The 17,337-nt window shown below is 38.1% G+C and overlaps 1 protein-coding gene across 4 annotated transcripts in view; it reads right to left on the bottom strand.

Annotated features, from left to right (window-relative positions):
* Positions 1-17,337, bottom strand: part of MMS22L (MMS22 like, DNA repair protein) — a 124,365-nt gene that overhangs the window by 38,817 nt on the left and 68,211 nt on the right. For all 4 annotated transcript variants that reach the window (XM_061131884.1, XM_061131885.1, XM_061131886.1 and 1 more), the window contains one exon: positions 3,646-3,839. In XM_061131884.1, the coding sequence (XP_060987867.1) occupies positions 3,646-3,839 (194 nt within the window). The remainder of the gene's footprint in view (positions 1-3,645; positions 3,840-17,337) is intronic.

The following is a 17,337-nucleotide window of genomic DNA, read 5'->3' as shown; positions in this document are numbered from 1 at the left end:
CTATGCTCCTCACTGACTTTGTGCCTTCCCTTCCCTTTCCAGGCAACCTGACTGAATGCTCCATCATTATACTCATTTTCATATACCATCAATTCCCTTGTCTCTTACTTGATTCACTGAACTTGCCTGGAAAAAAACACCATCTGTTTAATTACAACTCTTTGTCTTCTCCCCATGGGCACCTATGGCCAATGTTAAGTGGCTGGTGAACAACCATGTGGACCGATCTCACTTTAAATTTATGACCAAAGATGGTAAGTGGGTCCTTAGAGCTGGCTATCGTTCCTACCATATTTCCCTAGTCCATTTGGTCTTTCATTCTCCTAGAGGATTACTGCATACCTTCTCTCCTCTCTCTACCATCAGTCAGCATCTCCTCCCCATCTTCATTTTCAGTTAATGACTTTTACTACGTCAAGGAGAAAGGAGAAGCATCAGAAGAGAACCACCACATCTACCCTGCCACCTCCAAGTGGACCCATTTATTCTGCCTCCTCTTCTGCTACCACAGGAGATCTGAGGCCGAGTCCTCTATGAGACCCCATTTCTCCTGGGAATTAAAACACAAATGACTGTCTTGCAGCATCAAGTTTTCTCTCACTCCTACACATTCCTGTCAGCATTATAAATATGCTGGAGTTTCTCCCATGTTTTAAAAAAAATAAATAAAAACCCTCCTTGACCCCACCTCCCTCTCCAGCTAACATCCCAATTTTTTCTACTTCTTATAGATGTGTATGTGTTAGTCACTAAGTCGAGTCCAACTCTCTGAGATCCCATGGACTGTAGCCTGTCCATGGAATTCTCCAGGCAACGATACTGGAGAGGGTTGCCATTTCCTCCTCCAGGGCATCTTCTGACCCACGGATCAAACCCGGGTCTCCTGCATTGCAGGCAGACTCCTTACCATCTGAGCCACCAGGGAAGCCTCTTTTAATGGTGATATACTCAAAAAGATTTACTTATGTTTGCAGCCAGTGATTCCTCTTCTCGCATTTTCTCTTGGATATCTTTAAGGGGCCTTTGCCTCTACCCACTACAGCAAAAAACTGCTCTTCAAGGACACCAGTAACCTCTGTCCTACTATATCCAATGACCAATTCTCAGGCCTCATCCTAATTGACCCATTAAACACATTCGAAATGTTGATCACTGTTCTTTCCTTAAAATGCTCTGTAATTTGGTTTCCATGGCACTACACTTAATGGGTTTTCACATCACCTCACTGGTATTCCTTACAGTCTCCTTTCTTGGTTCCTTCTAATCCTACAAATCTGAACATGGGAATATCCTGGGACCTGTCTTCAAACTTCTCTTTTTACTACTTACTCTGTTAGCAGTCTTATCCAGGTCATAGCTTTATAAGACTATTTGTACATAAATAGTTCCCAAATTTAAATCTCTAGCTTGGACCTCTTCCCTGAAACCCAGGTTCATTATCCAGGGGTCTATTCAACATCCCTACTCAGATTTTAAGGGAGATATATATATAAAATATATCTGTATATCCAAAGTCAAAATCCCAGTCTTCACTCATAAAAATTTCTTCCTGCCACAATCTTTCTCATCTCAAACGAGGGTTTCTCCCTTTCTCTCTTTTGCTTACCATATCAAACCCACTTAGAAAATTGTCAGCTCTACTTTCAAACTGGAAATCTGACCACTTCTCGCCACTTCCACCGCTCCTACTGTGGCCCCAGCTGTCCATCTCTAAGCTGTTACAAGAGTTCTCTACATGACCTCCCCACCTCTCAATAGTCTAATCTCGGTCCAGCAGCCACAGCAATCATATCACCTCTCTGCTCAAGACTTTCCAGTCTCAGGAAAGTCTTTTTACAACTATGCATAAGACAGAACAGAAAGCAGTTCTCCACAACCTGTGGACTGCACCTCTGACTACTCTTTCTCCATTTCTTACGCCACAAGAGCTTTGATTGCTTCCGTGCAGTTTCTCGAACACACCAGACATGCTCTTGCCTCTGGATTTTTGCATAGCTCATATCTGCATGGCCACACAGCTCACCTCCTTCGGGTCTTTGCTCAAATGATACCTATTACAAGTTTTCTGGGCAGCTCTTATTTGAAGTCATAACTTGCCTGTGATCTTCCCTTGTGCTTAATAGCTCAGTTGTGTCCGACTCTTTGTGACCCCGTGGACTATAGCCCGCCAGGCTCCTCCGTCCATGGGATTCTCCAGGCAAGAATACTGGAGTGGGTTGCCATGCCCTCCTCCAGGGGAATCTTCCCAACCCAGGGATCGAACCCAGGTTCCCTATCTCTATCCTTTTCTGTATTTTTCTTTTTCTCCATTTATCATCATCTGACATATTACACATTTTACTTACCCTCCTTCTTGTTCTCTTCCTTCCATAAGAACACGGAGCTTATGCATGAAAGAAGGACTTGTAGTTCTTTTTTTCCCATTGATAAATCCCAATGGCAAAGTATTCATTAACTATTTTTTAACGCAGGAAATTTTTGCCTCCTGTCTTTACTTCAAAACAAACCCCAAACCCACATATATTTGCTTTATATCTATATTACTATTTATTTTCAGTACCTAAGACAGTACTGACTAACTTGTATCATTTTGGTCATTAAGTGGGAGTTGGGGTGATGAATGGTAGAAAGATAAGTCGTATCGACTAATAATGACTGCTTTGGTTAAACTGAAAGTCAGTATTTATTTTCGCAGACATTACAGTCATTGGAAAACCATTGCCCTGTCATAGTTCTCCAATGTACATATCACGGTAAAGTTTTAATTATGGAAGCACTAGCAGATTTCAAAATCTTTTCAAATGTATATCATGAAGGCTTTTATGTAGTAATGCTTTTAGCTAAGTTTTCCTTATTCACACCAGGGTAAAATAAACCTTGGTTTAGAGCTTAGGTTTTTAAAAGCGTTTACATTTAAATACATTAAACATCTTCTTAAAAACCACATTTAAATACATGTAGTCACCATATTGATCTCTCTCTATTCCAGTACTTCTTAACATACGTTGGATAAAATATCCCTTTGAAAAAGATAAAAACTTCTTTTCGGGAAAGTGCATATGTGAATATATATATTCAAATTTTTGCCTATAATTTCATCTGATTCAGAGTCCCTTAAAGTCTAAGGACATGTCTACAGGCTAATAATCAAATTAAGTAAAGATTACAACTTAAAACAGAATCTAACAGAAGTCTGAACAGCAACATTCTCTGTACTCCATGTCATTCTCATCTCATCGGTTTTATGCTGAAGTGGAATTCAAGCCATCTCTTTTTGCTCTTTATTCAATTTCATATTTTACTAGGTAGCTGCACATACAATCTGAAAATAAACGACCTGAACTAGAAGTCAAATACTGCTTTACTTTCCAAATAACGCATGAATAAGAAAAGCCACGTATATTCAGTATTTTTAAGGTTAAAAATGATCTTTTTAGCAAATCATCACTTAATTTTTACTTTTACTAACAGGAAAATAATAAACAAGCCAAAGAATCCTAATTTTAAAATACATAATTCTTTTCTTCCTGGTTGTCAAAATATTTATTGCACTGTAATAAAATAAGAGTTTGCTACTAAGCAAACAGAAGAAAAAACTGACAGTCTGCAAAATGAGAAGCTAACTGGCAAATTAAGAACGCTGACCTGCGGCCGCATCCGCGAGTTGCGAGAGAGGCACTATCTGTGACATCCTCTGACTCTTCAGAAACGAAAAGAAATGCCTCCAGAGCGCACTGGCCACTGCAGCAAGGTGGCGCTCTTTAGTCGATAATGAAGACTGCACAATGAGGTCCCCATTCTCCCTTTGCAGTTCCTGACACAATTGTTGACGCATACTCCTAAAAAAAAAATAAATAAAAATACAGCTAACACCCAACAAACAAATACAAAATTTTTCCTTAAATACATTCTGGGCTTTTAACATTTACACCATGTGAAAACTGAAGGACAGTTCTATCTAATTAAAACCTTTATGTCAAGACATTATGCATTTCTGGTTATTTGATGGATGAACGATGGCATATTAAGCACCATAAAGTTAATGTTAATTACTAATGTCAAGCATTAATTATATGCTTTTTAATATGTCAGATCCAAATGAGAAATAGGCAGCTTCAAAATGAAGGTTTGCATTTTGCAACTCACTATGACAAGTGATTTTACTTACAATCTAGACATAAAAACAAAATTTTAAGCCACTTCTCCTGTGAGCTTTAGGATATGATGTACCAAGAGGAAAGTATTTATGGCTTATATGTGATATTTTAAATTAAAATACTTTCCCTGTTTAGAGCAGACATAGACATTAAGCTAGAATATAAAACTGTCCTAGATACCACCTTAGTATTAGTCCTTTGGTCCAAAAAGACCCATAATCATTTTCACATGGTAGAAAATAATAAAATCATTCTTCTCCATAAATCAGTAAAACATGAATTCAATACTGCCTCAAGTTTTGATCTGTCATTTACTCACTTTTCCTATGGAAAGTTGAGACAACTCTAAGACCTTAACGGAAACATAACAGGGGTGAATACCAGAAGATTTTTCTAGTGATCTGGAATAGAAGGCATTAATGCAATATGCCCAACAATTAATAATATAATTTAATATTATTATTTAGTTGCACTAAACATAAAACTGTGATATTATTCCTGTTTCTGTATATATAACTGTAATGTTATTCCTATTTCTGTATATATAACTGCCATCTCAATCGAGTAGACACAAATGCATAAACAGCATCCTTAGACTTGTTTTCTTCAAATAAAGAGCAAACAGTGAAAATTAATCAGTGGAGCTAAGCCAGAACACTTCCTTTGATAGTAGCAGTATTCCATTAAGAAAAATGACTAGTACTTTAAAAAAAGAAGGAAAATTACATAAGTCCAACATTCCTGATCTGATGTTTCAAATCAGTTCATCAAGAGGAAGTGGACACTCAAAATAACTATATAAAATATGGAGCTAACTAACGCATGTATCTAAAGCAATTCCACAAAAAGATCAAACTGGTTGCAAGACATCATCGTATTTTTCACATAACTACACAAAAGTAAAGATTTTAAGTATAAGTTATATAACATTAGGACTCTAAGTCTCTCTACACTGAAATTCTTGGATAACCATGAGACAGAACTTAATGCTCCTTGCAGTACTGGGGGTGGTGCCAAATACCTGGAGAAAGAATATCATAGTAAGCAAGCTTCCTAAAAACTAACCAAATATCTGCTATGTCCTCTTCGTGTAAAACTTGCCTGAGATGCTTTCAACATGAAGTAGTGGCTAAAGATTATTTCAGGTCCTTTAGCTTTGAGTAAGATGAATATCAAACCACTAAAATCCATTTGGCAACTAACTCAATTGCCTGTATCAACAAAGCAAAATTCATGGGTACATTTCAGGACACTGGAGTCCAAGTGAAATAATACCACCATTTGCAAAACCCATCTAAAGCTTTTTCAAGTATATTGGTCTCAAAGGATGATAAATAATTTACTACATTTGGGTAGGACGGATTTTACTATTTCTAAATAAAATAAGCCATTTTCTTCACTCTTTACAATGTATTCTCCAGGAAGTGGTAACATTTCTGATCATTCTGTATGAAGCTGGAAATTCTTTAACTAAAAATCAGAACAATTCTATGAGATGGGTGTCACTAATCCTCTTTATAGAGGATAAAGATGATAATGATATCCCCAAAAGTCACATGGCTAAGAAGAGCTGGCCCCATAATCTGAATCAAAATCTGACTCTGAAGCCCATACTTTCCCTTATATACTAAGACACACACCCTTTAACACTAAGACGTGCATGTGTGTGTGTGTGAGCACACACACACATAATTAAAACATTGATCAATTTTCTTCTCTCCCTACTTGAAGAAATTTTACTAAGTCTAAGAAAAGAAGCTGGGCAAGCCACATGTAGCTTTGCTTTGTAAAGTGGTAGGGACGTAGGTTTTAAGTGAAAGATTGACTTTAAAATCATTTTGGAAATATACATGCATAACCAGCCCACTTATGTTCTAAAAGATCCAACACATAGCAGGAAAAAAAAAATCTGCTTAATGTCAAGTTATTTAAATTGCAGCTTTCACAGAAATAACAGCAACATCTAGCATTTACTAGTCCTTACCATGTGCCAAGAACCACACTAGGAAGTTTGTAAGCACTGCTTCTCACCCTATGAGGTAGGTATAATTATGATTCGAATCTTATAAACGAGAAAATTGAGGCAACAGAAGTAGCTTGTGTTGGGTAAAACTGCTGGTTATTAGCAAAGCTACTCAGAGCTGTGTGACCTTAAAAAAAATGAGTAACTGCCCAAATTTCATTTTCTAAAGAGTTAAAATTGGGAAGAATCATTTATCATCTGCCTACCAGGGTTATTGTGAAGATTACATGTGAAGAGTGACATCCTCAAAGGTGTTCAGGAACCTATCACTACATTATGTTGTTGTTTAGTCGCTAAGTTGTGTCAGACTCTTCGTGACTCCATGAGCTGTAGCCCACCAGGCCCCTCTGTCCATGGGATCTCGAAGGTAAGAACACTGGAGTGGATTGCCATTCCTTTCTCCGGGGTATCTTCCTGACCAAGGGATGGAACGTTCATCTCCAGGGTTGACAGGCAGATTCTTAACCACTGATCCACCTGAGAAGCCCATGGCTACACTATGGAAATGCCCACACTGGTACATACCTCGTTCTTCAGGTGTCCGTACGCTTCTGTTTTATCAACAGCTCTGGTATCCTGCTTCTTTGGGCTTACCTCCTTTAGTTCAAGCACTTTCCTGATCCTGAACATAACTGTTCTTGTGCTCCACTTTCCAAGATTTGTTTTCCTGTTTTTATTTCCATGTTACTTTTTGTAGTGATTTTATATATCTCACCCTCCCACCTCCCCATCCTCACAAAGACATCCAAATATACTGAGGCATCTATTAATATGACTGATAAGAGCTAGCAGAAAGCAAGGGGGTTAACAACAATTAATAACTGAATTCCTTTTTCAAGTTCTACTTCAAAGCCTGCCAACTTTCTTCAATCTACATCAGTGAAAAATATAATGGGAAGCTCTAAGTTTAAAAAAAGTTGTTCTAAACCACTATGAGTGATGATTCCAAGTGTCTGATGAATGTAACTAATGGAAAACTGGATGGGAATCAGGATACTCTTACCATTTTTAGTTTCAGTTAAATTTACTAAAAAAAAAAAAAAAACAAACCTTAGGTACTTTGGAGCTTCTTATTATTCTTATTCACATCTATAAAATAGGGCTATAATCTGCTTTACCACCCAGAAAGAATATAAGATAACCAAACTAGTGAAATTACCAGAAAGCAAACTAACAACCTCCCAAAAACAAGGTTTTAAAGCTGGAAGTTATCTTAAAAATCATTTAATCCAATCCTGTCTTCAAAAAATAGAAACAAAAACAAAACAAAAACAGACTCTATGTATATAGAGAATTCTGCAAAGTCTCACTAGAAGATAATGGGAACTTAAGTCCTGCCCCCCCAATTCTGCATATATCCAGTTATCAGGGAGACGCAACAGGTCAGAAACCAGGCTGGTGAGTAGCGGTCCAGGCATATCCCAGAGGGACTCCCTGGAATGGGGCCTCCATCTATTTGTTTGTACATGGACGAGGAGGTGAGTGGGTGCTAATGACTGAGTGAATATGTGAGGTCAAGGCAAGGAGTTTACTGGCTGTTTTGACTATTAAGTGATGATAAAAAAAAAAAAGTCCAGTACTGGCAGTGATGGCAGTGATACTTTTGGTCATATATAATGCACCATCATATGCAGGACAAGAAGCAACGGTTAGAACCGGACATGGAACAAAGGACTGATTCCAAATTGGGAAAGAAATACATTAAGGCTGTGTATTGTCAACTTGCTTATTTAACTTTTATGCAGACTACATCATGAGAAATGCCAGGCTAGATAACTCACAAGCCGGAATCAAGACTGCCGGGAGAAATACCAACAACCTCAGATATGCAAATGATACCACTCTAATAGCAGAAAGCAAAGAGGAACTAAACAGGCTCTTGATGAAAGTGAAAAAGGAGAGTGAAAAGCCAGCTTAAAACTCAACACTGAAAAAATGAAGACCATGACAACCAGTCCCATCACTTTTTGGCAAGTAGATAGGGAAAAAATGGAAACAATTACAGATTTTCTTTCCTTGGGCTCCAAAAATCACTGTGGATGGTGACTGTACCCATGAAATTAAAAGACACTTGTGACTTGGAAGAAAGCTATGACAAATCTAGACCATGTATTAAAAAGCAGAGATAATCACTTTGCTGACAAAGGTCTATAGAGTCAAGGCTATGGTTTTTCCAATGCCACATACAGATGTGAGAGTTGGACCATAAAGAAGGCTGAAGGCTGAAGAACTGATGCTTTCAAATTGATGTGATGAAGACTCTTGAGCGTCCCTTGGACTGCAAGGAGATCAAACCAGTCAATCCTCAAGGAAATCAACCCTGAATATTCATTGGAAGGACCAATGCTGAAACTCCAATACTTCTGCCACCTGATGCAAATAGCTGACTCACTGGAAAAGACCCTGATGCTGGGAATGATTGAGGGCAGGAGAAGGAGGTGACTGAGGATGAGATGGCTGGATGCATCACTGACTCAATGGACACGAGTTTGAGCAAACGCCAGGAAACAGTAAAGGACAGGGAAGACTGGCGTACTGTGGTTCATACGGTTGCAAAGAGCTGGACACAAGTAAGAGACAGAACAAGATAGCAGTAAAAAGCCTCCTCAAGGTGTAAGGAAAATTATCCAAAAGAACACTTGTGTAGGAGACAGAAGACTAGTCTGTGACCCCGGAAAGCTAAGACTTAGTTTTTCATCTGTTAAATGGGAATACTGCCCTACTGTCCTCTATAGAGCTGCTAAAGTGTCAAATTACACAACTTAGGTAAAAACAGTTTATAGGCTATAAGGCAAGGTAATATTTACTTTAGTTTTATTGTTATTCATTCCAGTTTCTAACAATCATGTCCACACATTCAGTAGAGCATTATCTAGAAAGACATGGGTTTTAGAGACAGACACACCAGAGAACAAATCCTATTCTCAATTACTAGTGACATGGCCATTTCCTCAACTGTTACAAGAACTCCCAATAAAACACATTCAATAAATGGAATAATGGAATATTATTGGCCAGAGAATCAGACTGTTTAGTGAGAATATATGTGCTACCCTATTCTGTTTTTGACCTTTATTAACTGGTTTAATTCTGTAGGCATTATTTTTCCCATTTTGTAGACAAGGAATCTAAGAACAGAAAGAATAAATAATTTGATTGGGTTATACTGTTGGTAAGCAGCAGAGACAGAATTTGAATCCAGGCAGTCAAGCTATCATGCAACTATGCTACAGCTACCCCAAATACCATTTTACTACCCAAATAAGTACTACATGTCTTAAACGCCATTATTTCTGTATTCATTCATTCATATGCTAAGTTCCTAAAAGGGGTAGTTACAAAGCAGTATAACATCCAATTCTGATGGCACAAAAGATGCACACATATTCAAAGTTTAATAGTTCCGGGAAGCAGAGAATTCTATAGGGATTCCAAATTTCAATGCCGTGTAACCATTTAAAATTTTCCTATGGAAAAAATTTCCTTGTCCCTATCCCCAAAATAGGGTACAGCATGAAAATACATCAATAAAAAGTGATTATTTTTATAAGTTATCCTTATAATTTTATTAGTCTCATATATGTAGATGACTATGGGTCTCAAATGACTTAAAAGTTATGGTGATATTTCATTGCATTTTATGGTACACTAGTTAACAGGGATCTACTTTGGTAGTTCTCAATCTTGACTACCATCAAAATCATCTGTAGAGCTTTCTAGAAATGTGGAAGTTCTGACTTCACTGAAGATTCTACTGCATCTACAAGTCTAGGGTCAAAGCTTATTATTTTAAAAACAATTCTCACTCAGGGGGTCTGGGGAGGGGCCCGAGAGTCTACCTGTCGAGCAGGCAGATTTTGCATGCCCATGGCCTCACTTTAAGCAGTTACCTTCCTGGCTCTTGTCTATAAAATGGTGACAATAATAGTATTTACAGGATTAAATTAGTTCATTAAAGTCAAACACCTAGAATAGGGTTGCCACACACATACTCATTTAACAGTCTGATTTTCTGGCTAACAATAACAGATATTCCATTTATTGAATATGTCTTACTTGATTCTTGCAACAGATGAAAAAATGATCACGCAACAAGTAGTCCATGAATCACACTGAGTATTCAATTTCATTCTGTATGGGAGAAGGTTGATAATCATTCCTGTACTCTAAGCAAAATTTAGGTTTTACACAATGAGGTACCATCTCATGCTGGTCAGAATGGCTGCTATTAAAAAGTCTACAAACAATAAATGCTGGAGAGGGTATGGAGAAAAGGGAACCCTCTTACACTGTTGGTGGGAATGCAAACTAGTACAGCCACTATGGAGAACAGTGTGGAGATTCCTTAAAAAACTGGAAATAGAACTGCCATATGACCCAGCAATCCCACTCCTGGGCGTACACACCGAGGAAACCAGATCTGAAAGAGACACGTGCACCCCAATGTTCATCGCAGCACTGTTTATAATAGCCAGGACCTGGAAGCAACCTAGATGTCCATCGGCAGATGAATGGATAAGAAAGCTGTGGTATATATACACAATGGAACATTATTCAGCTATTAAAAAGAATTCATTTGAATCAGTTCTAATGAGATGGATGAAACTGGAGCCTCTTATACAGAGTGAAGCAAGTCAGAAAGAAAAACACCAGTACAATATATTGACACATATATATGGAATTTAGAAAGATGGTAATGATGACCCCATATGCCAGACAGCAAAAAAGACACAGATGTAAAGAACAGACTTTTGGACTCTGTGGGAGAAGGCGAGGGTGGGATGATTTGAGAGAATAGCATTGAAACATGTATATTACCATATGCGAAACAGATCGCCAGTCCAGGTTCAATGCATAAGACAGGGTGCTCAGGGCTGGTGCACTGGGACGACCCCGAGGGATGGGATGGGGAGGAAGGTGGGAGGGGGTTCAGGATGGGGACACATGTACACCCGTGCCTGGCTCATGTCAATGTATGGCAAAAACCACCACAATACTGTAAAGTAATTAGTCTCCAATTAAAATAAATAAATTTTAAAAAATATATAGGTTTTATAGTAATTCAGAAACTAAACATCATTGATGGCAGCAGAATAAAATGGGCATGGAAATGATTCTCAGAGGACAGGCTAAGGATGAGAAAAGTGAAAATGAGGGAACTAAAAACACACAGGCATATAAATTCCACACATTTACTCTCTCTAATTCAATGCGTATTATATTACACAGGTTCCAGGCAGTAGGGATACAAAGTCATCACAACAAAGTCTCTGCCCTGGAGCTTGTATTTTAAAGAGAGACAGACAACTAAACACAGACATGGATCACCGCAGGTTGTGGTGAGCTTTATGGATAAATAGAAATCAAGGTACAGGGATGATGGATGATGATGATATTTTAACTAGGAATATCAGGAAATACCTTCCGAAGAGGTGGCACATGAGCAAAGACTTAAATGAGTAAGGGGGAGAACCACATGGGTACACGTGGAGAGAGAGTTTCAGGCAGAAGAAACAAAAGTGCATAGGCGCCTAGGCTAGTGGTTTTATGAGCTCAAGAACAACAATTAGGAGGCCAGTTGGCTGAAGCACAAAGGATGATAGGAGGAAAAGCAGATGAATTCAAAGAGGAAACTGAGTTCCAGACCAAGTAGATTCTTCAAAGAACTTTAGATAAAATCAAAGTGGATAACAAGCCACAAAGCAGAAGTGTTACATAATTTCTTTTCAAAGGAACCTATGAAAAAGCAAGGTATTTTGGGAAGGGGAAAAAAATAGTAACCACTCTGACTATAATGGAGAATTTTTATAGCAGAATTAGAAGGCAATAAATTTAAGAGTAGAAAATAAAGACAATATTGAATTATTGGTTCAGTCACATGTTCTTCTCATTCACTTCACAAGAAGTTATAATGCCTGTCACCGTATGTGAGCCAGAGGTTCGATTAAGGCACATCCTGCTCTTAAAAAAAGAAAATCTAGACTTCATTCTGAAGGTATTAGATTGGTAGGAAATTGTGGTTTTTGCATTGCGGAAATCTGCCTGTGATACGGGAATACACTCTTAAATAAGTGTAGTTATGTTATACATCATTTTAATGTGCATTTCTCATTTTATAGTTTTTTGCTAATGACTTATTACTTGCAGCTTATTTTATATTTATTTTTGACTATGGAAATGTTAGACAAAAAGCAAATTTGAGTGGTTTTCTTATTCAAGTTCAAAATGGGTCGTAAAGCAGCACAGACAACTTGCAACATCAACAACACATTTGGCCTAGGAACTGCTAAAAAACATACAGTGCAGTGGTCATTCAAGAAGTTTGGCAGAGGAGACAAGAGCCTTGAGGATAAGGAGCTGATAGTGGGACTGACATCAGAAATTGACAACAACCAATTAAGAGCAATCATCGAAGCTGATCCTCTCACAACTACGCGAGAAGCTGCTGAAGAAATCAACATCGACCATTCTATTGTCATTCAGCATTTGAAGCAAGTTGAGAAGGTGAAAAAGCTTGATAAGTGAATGCCTCATGAGCTGACCGCAAATCCAAAAAAACTGTCGTTTTGAAGTGTCGTCTTTTCTTATTCTATGCAACAACAATGAATCATTTCTTGACTGGTTTGTGACAAGCGACAGAAAGTGGATTTTATACAACTGGCGAAGATCAGCTCAGTGGTCAGACCGAGAAGCTCCAAAGCACTTTCCAAAGCCAAACTTGCGCCAAAAAAAGGTCATGGTCACTGTTTGGTGATCTGCTGCCTATCTGATCCACTACAGCTTTCTGAATCCCAGGAAAACCATTCCATTTGAGAAGTATGCTCAGCAAATCAATGAGATACACTGAAAACGGCAACACCTTCAGCCGGCACCGGTCAACATAAAGGGCCCAATTCTTCTGCATGACCACAGCTGACTGCAAGTCGCATAACCAGCACTTCAAAAGTTGAATAATGAATTGGGCTATGAAGTTTTGCCTCATCCATCATGTTCACCTGACCTCTTGCCAACCAACTACTACTTCTTTAAGCATCTCAACAACTTCTTGCAGGTAAAGTGCTTCCACAACCAGCAAATGCTTTCTACGAGTTCACTGAATCCTGCAACACGGATTTTTACACTACAGTAATAAACGTATTTCTCCTTGGCAAAAACATGCTGATTGTAATGGTTCCTATTTTGATTTAATAAACATGTGTTTGAGCCTAGTTATAATGATTTAAAATTCATGGTCTGAAACTGCAATTATGTTTGCACCAACCTAATAGTAAGGAACCACTAAAAAATTTTGAACTGAGGAGTGACAGTGAGAACAGTGCTTTGGGAAAGATTAATCTGGCAATGGCAAACAGAATGGATTAGAATAAAAACTGAAGAGAGACAGGAAAGACCAATTAAGAAGCTTCCGTAAACATGCAGGTATGAGTTAATGTGCAATTTAAGCTACTTTATGAAGAAACAAGAAAGCTAACAGTAATTATTTGGCATTTTGTGAAGGAGAGAAAGGAGCAATCTACGTTATCGCTAACTTTCAGGAGAGGGAAACAAAGGTAGGAGGGACAGTTAATTACTACACAAGAAGAGTATAGTTCGATTTGCAAACAGAAAATTTAAGTAACAAAACCACCAAAGTTTCTGGAAATCTGGACCTAGAGTTCAAGAGAACATTCAGACTCAGAAGTCACTTGTGCCCAGTAGTTCAGCTGATTTTAATGAACATTTTAATGTCTATTAGTTACTTGAGGTAGTGTATTAGATGCAATCAAATATGGTCAGTACTCTCAAAGAACTTATAATTAAGTGAGGAGACAGAGGTATCTACAGAGTACTATGATACACACAAGGAGGAAGATTTAGTCCACCTGGGGGTTTGATGAAGGCCTCAAGGAGTAAATACATTATTATCAGATTAAAGCAGCTGTTAACTGAAAAAGAAAAAAAACACACACACACACACACAAAGAGCTTCAGGAAGTTGTAATAACATAAGAAAAGCAAACTGACATGACTGCATGGTGTATGAGGAAACTCATGAACAGGCGAGTATTTTCAGAAGATGAAAAGTCAAGGGGCAGAATGATGGAAAATGAAACTATATTATTGATGGAGACCAGGTCACGGAGGGCCATGCCATCTAAAATGTTAGATATAAGTAAACAATTCTTTAAGGTGGGGAGAACTAACAGAAACAAAACCAACTTATACACCCAACATACCCACATATGTTCTCAATATAACCTAGCGCTTATAAGCCCTTAGACAAATATATATTTAAACACCCCGTGTAACTGCACAGAGCAATGTTACAATGTTATCTGTCTTTGAAATATCTTCATTAAAAAATTCAACCTCTTAAGCATGTGTATGTATGACTTAGGGGCTTCTCACGTGGCTCAGTAGTAAAGAATCTGCCTGCACATGCAGGAGATATGAGTTTGATCCCTGGGTCGGGAAGATCCCCTGGAGAAGGAAATGACAACCCACTCAGGTATTCTTGCCTGGGAAATCCCATGGACAGAGGAGCCTGGTGGGCTACAGTCCATGGGGTCGCAGAGTCAGACCCGACTGAGCGCACACACACACACACACACGCATGATCTGGTACGTATACAGCTAACTCTTGAACAACGGAGGGGTTTATCTGCATATATGTCTTCCAAATCTGCAGTTCCTCTGCATCCATAGGTTCAACTAACCATGAACTGTGTAGAACTGTAGTGTTCATTACTGAAAAATATCTTCACATAAGTGGACCTGGGCAGTTCAAACCCATGTTGTTCAAGGGTCAACTGTACAAATAACCACTCATCACAGTACCCTTTTTATATTTTTTGTCAAAGCTTGAATGCTATCTTATGCTCTGATTTAATAAAACTGAGCCTGATCTGTAGCCATTCATATTATTAGCACTGCTGCTGCTGCTGCTGCTAAGTCGCTTCAGCCGTGTCTGACTCTGTGGGACCCCACAGACGGCAGCCCACCAGGCTCCCCCGTCCCTGGGATTCTCCAGGCAAGGACACTGGAGTGGGCTGCCATTTCCTTCTCCGATTGCACAATGTAATGCAACTGCTCTTGGTAAATGGGATCTGTACTGCACTATCTTAAGCTGAATGCTTAACTTTTTGTGGTCTGTTCCTGCCATTTATTTTGTTTGGGGGAACAGCTTAGCCTGTGATCAACAAGTAATAGTCCTGAACTTATGACTCAAAGAAACAGCGTCATGCTGGATATTAAGACTGAAGTTTTACAGCACCTTAAGATGCCTTCAAGGAAATAAATGGCTGAGGGTAAAGACAACATTAAGACTTGGCTAAAGTTCTTTGACATTAAAACTGAAAAGAAACCATAGGCAGATGAATGTCGTGACTTAAAGGGATTTCTAAAAGAACAAGAGAGTAATCATCACCTGCCTGTGACAACTTGTTTCCAAAGGAGTAATGCTACAGAAACACTGGACTGCTTATGTTCAGTTAGACCCCTTCTTCCCAGGAATTTACCCTCCAAATTTCATAGCAAGTATATGGGTACAAGATAACAAAGGAAGAGGGGAGGGATTTGGGCTCAATATAAAACTGTTTAGTTTCCAAGTTTGCCTGCTACCAGAATACTGTTTGGGAGGAACATGAATGATCCAGCATCTTTGTCCTTGATGTCAGAAGCACTCAGAGTGAAGATCCTCCCTTTAAGAAGTCTCACGAAAAAATATACACATCTTTGATAAAATATCTATAGCTGTCATACCAGTCTTTTGGGATTTCAAACATGGTTCTCTTCCTCTTTCACTGTAAGCGGATATGTATAATTGAGAAAGCATACATACATTAGATCTTACCAAAATAGTTATCTACAGAATTCTCATACAAGCAAAAAGGAGGGGGACCTTATGAATTGGTTGAAAGAGGAAATCAGAATGTATTTTTTTTTTTTTTTTTGCAATAATGGTATACCTCATTTATTGCACTTCTCAGATACTGTGTTTTTTCCAAATTGAAAGTTTGTGGCAAGTGTGTTGTCAGATGATGGTTAGCATTTTTGAGCAATATTTTTTAATAAAGGTTTATATGTTGTTTTTTAAGACATAATTTATTACACACTTTATAGATTACAGTATAGTATAAACTGACTTTTGTTTGCACTGAGACAAAAAAGTCTCCAGCTTTTTTAGTTATCCCAAACTGAAACATTGTAGCTGAGGCCTCAGACACAGGAGAGCAGTGAAGAGCTGTCCTTGGCTGACCTGCAGGCACTGTATTATGAAAAAGTTGTTCCGATGTGTTTTATGCCACTAAATCTTGGCATAGTTTATTATGCTTTAAACAACAGGCTCCCACTATTATACTAAGTACTATGGTAGAAATTAGGAATTTAAAGATGAGAAAGATACAGACCTGATGCAAGGATTTCATACATGAGGAAGAACAAAGACTTTTCTTCATTAAAAGTATAAAGAAGAGGTGGTATCTGCAATGGTGCACAGGAAAACTTTAGATTAAATAGCTATGTTTCAAGACTCTGAGGGACCATCTGCAACAATCTCAGAAATTCTAGACTTGTTTTAGGACAAATGAATTGCAAAGACAAGATTATTTGAAGAAAGACAACTTTAGTTTCCTAACTATCCATGGCAGTATACCTATTAACGAGCAACTACCGAGACATTCTAGAGATAGTATCACATTTACTCTCAATAAATTTTACTCAGTTCTGTTGCTTTACCATTTCATTAATAATTGAGCTTTTAAAAGTGAGTTTCATTTTAATAATCCCTAGATAGAGAGTAGCATGTTTGCAAACTTATGAAGTTCATCTTTTAAAGCTAATTAATAAAACCATCCTTCAAAAGCTAGCTTAATTTTCACCATCCCAGTGGCCGCGTCTGAAAACAACTGTATATAGTCAGCTGTACCCTCTACTTACAGCTGCAAGGATTACACAGCTTATTAGATGTGTTTAGTTGCAGTGTTGGAGATAGTAGTTTGATTCAAAAGAATTCAGGATCGTTTATTATTAAAGACTCAAACATTTGGGAGGTCAAATATTCCACAACAAGTAAGCTAGGGCTAAATTCCATTTGTGAGCACTTTTTCCTAATTGGTGGTAATAAATTCCTAAAGAGAAAGGGTCTAATGGCAATGTTGACTGATTCTTAACTACATT

The sequence above is a fragment of the Dama dama genome, chromosome 28 (assembly GCF_033118175.1).
Source record: "Dama dama isolate Ldn47 chromosome 28, ASM3311817v1, whole genome shotgun sequence".
In the NCBI taxonomy this organism is placed as follows: Eukaryota; Metazoa; Chordata; class Mammalia; order Artiodactyla; family Cervidae; genus Dama; species Dama dama.
The sequence above is the reverse complement of the archived record's forward strand: the minus strand, read 5'-3'. Positions and strand labels throughout refer to the sequence as shown.